Genomic DNA, 9,953 nt, shown 5'->3' with positions numbered 1-9,953 from the left:
GTTATTCTAATAAAGAACTCAAGTTTGTATGGGTGCCATAAAATCTTTTCCAATAAATAACCATAGACAAACACGCACATACACACCACAACACACATTCCAACTCATCCTGGTTCCAACTAATGTCAAACACAGATAAACCGATAAGTAGCCATCATTACTTCCATCATATTTCTCAAGAACCCTTATTCTCGTTTCAGAGACACACAGACTCAGGCATCATAATTCCAGGGTGGGGTGTTTATTTCAGTGAAAAACAACAGTACAGCCTCTTAAGCCTTGACGGCGAACTTGCGGATAGAGTAGAGGCGGGACTTCCTCTGCATCTTCTTGGTCATCAGGTTCTGCTCATGTTTTGTCAGCTGACGACGAATGGCACGCGTCTTCTTGGGCCTCAGGTCCAAAGGCTTGTACTTCTTACCCTAAAATGAAGAGAGCAGGGCTGTTAGAATCAACAATATGGGCAATAAAGCAACCAGCCAGAGGAGGACTGGAAGTGTGAAGACTGATCGGACCAAATTTGTTTTTTTTAGAACATTACATTTAGCATTATATTAACCCTTTGCATTTTATCTCAGAAAACTGAGAGTTTCCAATGCAGCCGAGGAAGTGGCAGCCAATCTTTCCCTCATCTTTCTTCTGACCAGTGCAACCAATCTCTAAATTTTTCCCTTTTTGGAACATCATATAAATGCAATTGTGGATTTTGTTGCTATTGGAACAAATATGAACGCAGAAGTGTTGTAGCTCCCATTCAGACCATTTCTGCTTCTAAGAAACCAGAAAAATATGACTAGGGTTGATTTAGAGATTGGATCCAAGTGCCAAACGGTAAAATGGATAGATAACTGAAACGCCACATTATCCCCCGGATTTACAGACAAGGCTTAAGCCTAGTCCTAGACTAAAAAGCAAGCCAGATCGGTTTCAACTAAAGTCCTAATTGAACTATGGCCTATTCCTGGTTTAGTCTAAGCCCTGTCTGTGAAACTGGGCCTATAAGGATTTGCATACATTTAAGACAAAGTAACTGGGTTTTCTGGTAAACTTTCTTTTCTAGTCTCTTTAAAATTATATAAAGGTTTAATTGGCTGCTCACAGCAGTTGAGCAACTCTGCCATGAACAGACATTTCTTTAGCAAGAGAATATTCACCCAGCATTCCTCCTGCTGAAGTGGAGCTAGTGTTTGCTGGAGTAAAAAACACTGCATAGTTGTTGGTGTGTCTTGTCACCTGAACACGATTAAGACTGTGACATGAGTCTGATGGTCATTACAGCTTCCCAATTAAACACTGCTGTTTATTAAGCATCAATGCCATCAAACGCTGTTAAATGTATCTGTCTGAAAGACAATTTTGCGGTCAAGATTATTTGAACAAGCTTTCACTTCATCTTTGAACTAGACTTCACCTAAAAATGGCAAAATGACAAAAAAAAAAACAAACACCACACATCTTCACATGCGTCCTTGAATGCATTTGTGGCATTAAACTGACCTTGTAAAACTTCCTCAGATTCTCCTTCTGTGTCTGGTTGATGACTGTGAGAACTCTGGCGATGGACTTGCGGACAACGCGGCTGAAATTAGAAATGAACATCAGAATGATGCTTTACATTCAATTCTTCTTAGGTCTTCAATTAATTACACAGTTTTGGACTGAAATTCAAGAAATACGGCTGCAAACTCTCAAAACCTGTTTTGAATAGATACACAGTTTTTGCAGGTTTTATGAAATGTAATCTTAACACTTTAAGACCTTTTCTAGACCATAAAAGGCATAAAACAAGAACAAAAAAACACCTTAAGGATTAAACCGCTCTACTCTTAACCAGTAGAATATGAAAATAACTTTTACTATAGCTTCTGAACACACTATAAAATGTTCTTCCTCAGTATTTTTTGTATTGTTTTCCAGAGCAAATATCTAAAAAAACCAAATCAAAATGCATTTACTTGAAGTAAAAATGACAAGACTTTTTAGTGAACTTATTTCAGGAGGAAAAAGGTTTAATACCCTATTAACAGATGTCTGTTTTTGGTTTAAAGGAGAAATCCGGTGTGATATTGACCTAAAGTGTAATGAATCATGATACCGAGTGTGAACTTGCCTTTCATAGCTCATCTCGGCTTGTCCCCTGCACTACGAAATCTGGTGCTAGTTAGCCGATGCTAACAACAGGTTGTCTTTGAGGGTGCATCGGAGTAGCCATGTAAATAAATCACTGTTTTACACCATTTACGAGGCACAAAGTAGCTCCACACTTCATTGGTAGACTTCCAAGGGACCTGACATTTAAAACGAGGCATTGAGAACTTTGAAAAAGCACTGGTAGTTTATTTACAAGAAGATTTATACAGACAATCCCTTCAGGAAATTTACCATTCGCCGCCATGTTGAATTTAGTCACGATAAGTCGAGAGACGAGCAGGAAGGAAACTACAACCTGATAAGTCACGTGAGTACTCGCGTAACTTTTGGACTGGAGTTAGTGCAGACAGTTGGAAATTGAAAGGATGTCGGACGATGAAGCTACTGAGTTTTATGAAGTAGTAGTTTAGTTTCCTTCCTGCTCGTCACTCGACTTATCGTGATTAAATTAAAGATAGTGGTGAACGGTAAGTTTCCTGAAGGGACTGTCTGTATAAATCTTCTTGTAAATAAACTCAGTGCTTTCTCAAAGTTCTCAATGTCTCGTTTTAAACGTCAGGGCCCTTGGAAGTCTACCAAAGAAGTGTGGAGCTACTTTGTGCCTCAAATGGTGTAAAACAGTGATTTACTTACATGGCTACTCCGATGCCTGAGGCACCCTCAACGACAACTTGTTGTTAGCACCAGCTAACTAGCGCCAGATTTTAGAGTGCAGGGGACAAGCCGAGATGAGCTATGAAAGGCAAGTTCACACTCGGTATCATGATTCATTACACTTTAGGTCAATATCACACCAGACTTCTCCTTTAAGCATAAACTCAATTTTTAACGTTCAATTTTGTTATGGTTTCTAGATCGCTTTTTAAAGCAAAACAAGACAGAAAGAATGAGGAAATGCATGCAACATCCCATGCCACTAATGTGAACGACTTTCTACTCCAGTTTAAGACCTTTTTCAGGCCTTAATTTGTAGGAGGGTGAATTAAGACTCAATCTGGATAAATTGTGCGTGTATACACTACCAGTCAAAAGTTTATGAACAGTACATTTTTTTTTATTTTACAAGTCTCTTCTGCTCACAAAGCCTGCATTTATTTGATCCAAAATTCAGCAAGAGCAGTAAAATTGTGATATTTTTACTGTTTAAAATAACTGCTTTCTATCTGAATATACTTTAAAATTTAATTTATTCCTGTGATCAAAGCTAAATTTTCAGCATCATTACTCCAGTTTTCAGTGTCACGTGATCCTTCAGAAATCATTCTAATATGTTGAAACATTTAGATTTATTATTTCTCAGAATCCTTTGAATAGAAAGATCCAAAGATCAGCATTTATCTGAAATAAAAAGCCTTTGTCATATTATACACTACACCATTTAACAGCTTGGAGTCAGTGTTGTTTTTCTTTTCTGGAAAAATAAATAGAAAAGACGAAAGACTTCCAATTCAGATAAATGCTGTTCTTCTAAACTTTCCATTCCAATAAACCTGGGGAAAAAATACTCAGCTGTTTTCAACATAAGTGTTTGAGCAGAAAATCAATACTAGAATGATTTCTGAAGGATGTTACTGACTGCAGTAATGATGCTAAAAACTCAGCTTTGAAATCACAGGGGAAAAAAAATATTTTAAAATACATTCAAAGTGATAAGTCATTTTAATAGTAAAAAAATATGTTGTACTTAAGATCAAATAAATGCAGGCTTGCAGGCTTTAAAAAAAAATAAATAGAAATCTTACGGTCCAAAAACCTTTGACTGACAGTGTATACTGAATGTCTTTGTTGTTCTTGGATTAGAAAAACATTAAAAAAATAAAATAAAATAAAATACACACACACACACACACACACACACAGAAACACAGAAGGGGCCCCAGATCATTCTTCCCATACAGTGCATTCAGGCCAAACACATCAATTATGCTGATCTCTGGTTAACAGACAAACACAACCAACTCCATCCCATCACTCACATCTTGGAGAGTTTGGATGCAGCTCCTCCGGTAACCTTGGCAACGCGGAGCTGGGAAAGTTCCACCTTCAGGTCATCCAGCTGTTTCAGCAGCTCCTCCTTTTTCTTTCCACGCAGGTCTCTGGCCTTGATCTTTGCCTACAAACACAGTATTTAAAATCACATTAAATAATTTTGTATTATTAAAAAAAAATAGCTGTTATAGAGACTTTTGGAACTGCGAATACATATCAAAAGCATAGAAATACATAGTTATTGAGGTTTAGCTTTCTTCATAAACAATTTCCTGTGATGTTTCTGATGTTAATGCTTTGGAAACGCATGTCAGCCACCCTGAACTCGTTTAGTCTGAACAAACGGGTTATAATAAGCTGTCATTTGTCTTTTTATGGCTGTTGACTGCTAAAATCAACAATATCCAAAATCAGTTCAATAATGCTAACTTTATGCATTTATAATTGCATTTTAGAGCCGCTTCAAATGCGCTATGCTAGGCTAAACAGCACAGACCACCGCTGGACTCCAGTCAACTTCGCGCAGCCACCAATGCGTCGTTTCATCAGTCAAAATTCACTTTATTTCAAGATCATCATTTCAAATACCGGGTTCAAACGTTAGCACACAACTCGAGATATATGTAAAACCGTTTCTCAGAATCGTTTAACGTAGATAATACACAGGATTGATTCAGATTGTTTGGTTTCGGTAAAATCCTCACCATTTCTCTCGATGGCTGCCACAAGAAAGGAAGCTGCAACGGTCACGTGGGAAAATCTACCGGGTTACGGACGAAACTAAACGAGTGCGAGAGGAGGGCAGAATCTTCCATTCCCTTCTTAAACGGGGTGGCTAATGAGCATAATTGAATAAATTACGGCATTATTACCATCAAATGTAGAATATTTAAAGTAAAACGGTAAATACAGGGAATATGCTAATTTCCAAAGTCAAATTTTTGCTACAAACGAGTCTTAGACGTACACTACCAGTCAAAGGTTTTTGAACTGTAAGATTTGTAATGTTTTCTTAACCACCAAGCCTACATTTATTTGATCCGAAGTACAACAAAAACAGTAAAATTTTGAAATATTTTTAGTATTTAAAATAAACGCTTTCTTTTTGAATATATTTTCAAATGTAAATTTATTTCTGTGATTTCAAAGCTGATTTTTTAGCAGTCACAAGATCCTTCGGGAATCATTTTAATATTCTGAATAGCTCATTAAAAAGCATTTATTATTATTATCATGTTGAAAACAGCTGGGTAGAATTATTTCAGGTTTTTGATGAATAGAAAGTCCAGAAAAACAGCATTTATCTGAAATCGAAATCTTTCGTAACATTATAAATGTCTTTATCATCACTTTTGATCAATTTAAAGCATCCTTGCTACATAAAAGTATTCATTTCTATCATTTTTGTTCTCAAAAATCCATAATACTTTTTTCATTGTATTATCTTTGGATCTTTCTATTCTGTTTTAAATATTTATAATAATAATAAAAAATATTTCTTAAACAGCTAATCAGAATATTAGAATGATTTCTAAAGGATCATGTGACACTAAAGACTGGAGTAATGATGCTGAAAATTTATGAATAAATTATATTTTAAAATATATTCAAATAGAAAGAAGTTATTTAAATAGTAGAAATATTTCGCAATATTACTGCTCTACTTTGGATCAAATAAATGCAGGCTTGGTGAGAAGAAGAGACTTATAAAACATTAAAAATATTAACATTCAAAAACGTTTGGCTGGTAGTGTATATCTCATGTTTAAATATATTTACGTTTACGCAAAAAAAATAATAATAAAAAATAAAAAAATGAATTAATTAAAACTTAAATATAAATTAATTAAAACCTAAAAGTACCGGTATATACATTTAAAATGTATTCGCTTTACTTTAAATAAAAATGATAGTGGAATAGCCTCATTGGTCGAGGGATTTGATCGACAGTTCATCGCTCCGCCCACTCTTCCGGAAGACTCCATTGACCATCATGGCGCTAACAAGAAGTGTCTACAATCTGCTCTTCAGAAGAACGTCAACTTTCGCCATAACCATCATGGTGGGAGCTGTTGTCTTCGAGAGGGTGTTTGATCAGGCTGGAGATGCCTTATATGAAAACATAAACCGGGGGGTAAGTTATTTTTCGATTGAATTCGGTTGATTTCCTCATGACCCGCCGGTAGACTGACCTTGGTTAGCCTCTTGGCTAACTACAACTAAATACGCAAATATAGGACAAACATGAGCCTAAAAACGCATATATGTGTATTTTATTAATATAAATGTATTCATATAAATCTTATCTTATATCAACAGTTAAAGGGGATTTATAAACAACACCGTTTTCCAATAAAATCAGTATAGAGCTAAACTAATTAATATTTTCAATACAGTCTGAGTGGGAATTTTAATATAATGATGAGTGTAATTGATCATATATCTGTAATGTGTTTTGCTCACCTTATGTGCTGTAATCTAATTGCTTATTTTCTCTTTGTAGAAACTCTGGAAACACATCAAACACAATTTTGAAGAGAAGGAGGAAGAATAATGCAGCAATTGAAGCATTCTTTCAACCATCATCCCGTTTCCTGATGTGACCCTGATGGATGGTCCACTGGCTTTTTCAGCATTCTCTGGTCGCCGTGTTTCATCTTCCAGTCGGATTGTCCTGGGGACACAGACAGAGACTGATTACCGAACCCTGATAAAATGTCACTTGGCCACCTGTTATTGTGTGCTATGTCACATACTTCACGATTTGTAAATGTGTTGCTAACTTAATTCTGTTAGAATAAACCTGATTACCCATAATCGTTAAAATCTGGTGGTTCTTTTGTGTGCAATGCAAGAAGGAATTTCAGTTCTTGTTTTATTACATGTTCTAGGTAAATGTGACCCTGGACTACAAAACAGTCTTTAGTAGCATGGGTATATTTGTAGCAATAGCCAAAAATACATTGTATGGGGTCAAAATTATATTTTTTTATGCCAAAAATCATTAGGATATTAAGTGAAGATCATGTTCTGTGAAGATATTTTGTAAATTTCCTTCTGTAAATATCAAAACCTAATTTTTAATTAGTGATATTTATTGCTAGAACTTTAAGGGTGATTTTCTCAATATTTAGATTTTTTTGCATCCTCAGATGTTCCAAATAGTATGCATTATGCAAATATTATAGCAGTTTTGAGCCTTTTTGATTCAACGGCCCCTGTTATTAGGCTATTTCTGCTGTAATCATGATGGCGCTGGCTGTTTTTAAATGTTACTCTGAACCACAAAACCAGTCTTAGGTAGCACGGGTAAATTTGTAGCAATAGCCAAAAATCCATTGTATGGAGCAAAATTATCGAATTTCCTTTTTGCTAAAAATCTTTAGGATATTAAGTAAAGATCACGTTCCATGAAAATACTTTGTAAATTTCCTACCGTAAATATATCAAAACCTAATTTTTGAGTAGTAATATGCATTGATAAGAACATCATTTGAACAACTTTACGGGCGGTTTTCTCAATAATCTTTTACATATTTGTGACCCTGGACCACAAAACCAGTCATAAGGTTAAATTTTACAAAACTGAGATGTATACATCACATGAAAGCTCAATAAATAAGCTTTCTATTGATGTATGGTTTGTTAGGATAGGACACTATTTGGCCGAGATACATCTATTTGAAAATCTGGAATCTAAGGGTGCAAAAAATCAAAATACTGAGAAAATCACCTTTAAAGTTGTCTAAATTAAGTTCTTAACAATGCGTATTACTAATCAAAACATACATTTTGATAGGTTTACAGTAGGAGTTTTACAAAAAATCTTCATGGAACATGATCTTTACTTAATTTCCAAACGATTTTTGGCATTAAAAAAAAAAAATCAATAATTTTGACCCATACAATGTATTTTTGGCTATTGCTACAAATATACCCCAGCGACTTAAGACTGGTTTTGTGGTCCAGGGTCACATTTTAATATGCACAAGTCAGAATAAGCATGTTGTTTGAATTGTTACATAAATATTGTGTTACACTGAATGACAATATTATTTCAACCAAATTTTGGCATATTATTCTCCAAAAAATTTATTTTCACCTGTATACATAATAGACTGCATGGTGATGTTCTTGTCCAGTAGAGGACAGTATTGGTTCTGTTTAGTCTGTTACATTTAAAATATCAATAATATTAATTTGTCGTAACGAAATGGGTCAAAGAAAGGTTGTAGCAAATATGATTTCCAAATCTTAATGAAAAGCAAAAGTTTATTTTGCAAAGCCCTTCACTGAATATGGTCATTTTTAAGATGGACTGACCGCTTGGTGTCACTAGAGCACTTTTTAATGTCCTTATGGTGTCTGTTTGCTCACTGAACACTGTACTTTCTGCAAATATTGGAGATTGCTGCACAGCACAATGGTTAGAAAACACCATTCAGTGTCCTCAAAGTGAATTATGTCATCATGTCTTTGAACGTGATTAGTTCTGAGTATCTTTTTCAGTGCACAGACAAGTAAAACCACATTCACTGCTATTGGTTCAGACAATATGAACCAACACCCATATAATCTGTTGAGATCAGGAGAGGGTTTGTATTGACGGCCCTATTGTCTCAAGGTTCATTCACTGAATACACAAATGCCAAGCTGGTTCTGCAAAAAAGTGAAGCTTCAGGTAATATCCATTGGTGGATGATGCTTTAAATAAGCAGATAGTGTCATATGTTTAAAACAGCATTAACATCGGGGCTATTATAGTTAACTAAAACCATAAAACCGTAAAATTATTTTATTTCATGACTTGATAAAACATTCTCTTCATGCAACTGAATAAAACAATAAACAAAATATTAAAAAAACAAATGCCTGTTACTTATATTGGGTTTCTTCTTTAGTTTGAAAGTAGTCACAAGATGTTGTGCTCAGTCCTAAAGTCCGCTAAATATTTGCATAAAAACTTTAATGTCTCACTCTTTTTATTTTGTCCTCTGCATCCCACGAATAAAATAAAACTAAATAAAATATTTGAAACAACTTCAGCTAATTGATAAGGCAACATTTCTTTAGTTCAAGTTCTAAAATAACAAAAAATAAACTAAAACGAATTAAAAAAGGACAAAAACAGAAAACAAAGTGACTAAAACTTGAACTAATATTTAAAAAAAATTAAAATATAAAATAAAATCTCATTTTAAAAAATTGACAAAAACTTGACCAGTACTTCAGTGAGGTTCAGGAAAGTCATATAGCAAAGGTTTGGTGTTTCGAGGTCATGATTTCCATTGAACAAACACAATAATCAATCCATTGAGTCACTGAGAAAGTCATTGGCTGTGTAACATCATATTGATTAGGTGTTTGTATCTGAAGTATTTAAGTTAACGACCTCAAACTAGAGTATATCGTAACCGAAGCACATTTTTATTTAGAAAGAAGTGAAAAAAATATTGGTATTTATTATCAACCTTGCTGACACAAGGCCATTTTATTGTATTGTTTACCGAAACTGAATCAACTGAATTTTAGCTTATAACAGACAGAAACACTAAAATGGCCTGGACAATATTGTTGACACCCTAAATTAGTCTTCTAGCATGATAATGGCCATCATGGCTGAAAACAAAACACTAGACTGTTGTGAAGTGAAAAACAAATGGGTGGAGATCTAAATCCATTGAAAAAGCAATGGAGAGACTAGAAAGCACATGCAAGATATTTGGAGCACTTTGTAAAAAGAAGAACGGGTGAAACTATTAGTAAAGGTCAATAATCAGTATTGAAAGCTTTAACTGGTTTGTTATATTAAT

At 34.6% G+C, this 9,953-nt stretch overlaps 2 protein-coding genes across 2 annotated transcripts; one reads left to right on the top strand and one right to left on the bottom strand.

The window, feature by feature from the left end:
* Positions 1 to 219: 219 nt before the first annotated feature.
* rpl35 (ribosomal protein L35) lies at positions 220 to 4,916 on the bottom strand. Its single transcript, XM_073824369.1, has 4 exons — positions 4,845 to 4,916; positions 4,128 to 4,264; positions 1,498 to 1,579; positions 220 to 422 (listed from the first exon to the last, which is right to left on the bottom strand). Exons 1-4 carry the CDS (start codon positions 4,845 to 4,847, stop codon positions 273 to 275), a joined length of 372 nt encoding a protein of 123 aa, XP_073680470.1. The 5' UTR covers positions 4,848 to 4,916; the 3' UTR covers positions 220 to 272.
* A 1,198-nt stretch (positions 4,917 to 6,114) lies between these two features.
* Positions 6,115 to 6,957, top strand: uqcr10 (ubiquinol-cytochrome c reductase, complex III subunit X). Its single transcript, XM_073825159.1, has 2 exons — positions 6,115 to 6,274; positions 6,644 to 6,957. Exons 1-2 carry the CDS (start codon positions 6,134 to 6,136, stop codon positions 6,692 to 6,694), a joined length of 192 nt encoding a protein of 63 aa, XP_073681260.1. The 5' UTR covers positions 6,115 to 6,133; the 3' UTR covers positions 6,695 to 6,957.
* Positions 6,958 to 9,953: the final 2,996 nt, after the last annotated feature.

The sequence above is a fragment of the Garra rufa genome, chromosome 19 (assembly GCF_049309525.1).
Source record: "Garra rufa chromosome 19, GarRuf1.0, whole genome shotgun sequence".
In the NCBI taxonomy this organism is placed as follows: domain Eukaryota; kingdom Metazoa; phylum Chordata; class Actinopteri; order Cypriniformes; family Cyprinidae; genus Garra; species Garra rufa.
The sequence above is the reverse complement of the archived record's forward strand: the minus strand, read 5'-3'. Positions and strand labels throughout refer to the sequence as shown.

Bases quoted from the DNA above. Each gene is read 5' to 3' on its own strand.
- rpl35 (XM_073824369.1), bottom strand. The intron at 1,580-4,127 runs GTGAGTGATGGG...TTCTAATTTCAG, and splicing joins GCATCCAAACTCTCCAAGAT to CCGCGTTGTCCGCAAGTCCA. The intron at 423-1,497 runs GTCAGTTTAATG...TCTTCATTTTAG, and splicing joins ATCTGAGGAAGTTTTACAAG to GGTAAGAAGTACAAGCCTTT.
- uqcr10 (XM_073825159.1), top strand. From the start codon at position 6,134: ATGGCGCTAACAAGAAGTGTCTACAATCTGCTCTTCAGAAGAACGTCA. The intron at 6,275-6,643 runs GTAAGTTATTTT...TTCTCTTTGTAG, and splicing joins ATGAAAACATAAACCGGGGG to AAACTCTGGAAACACATCAA.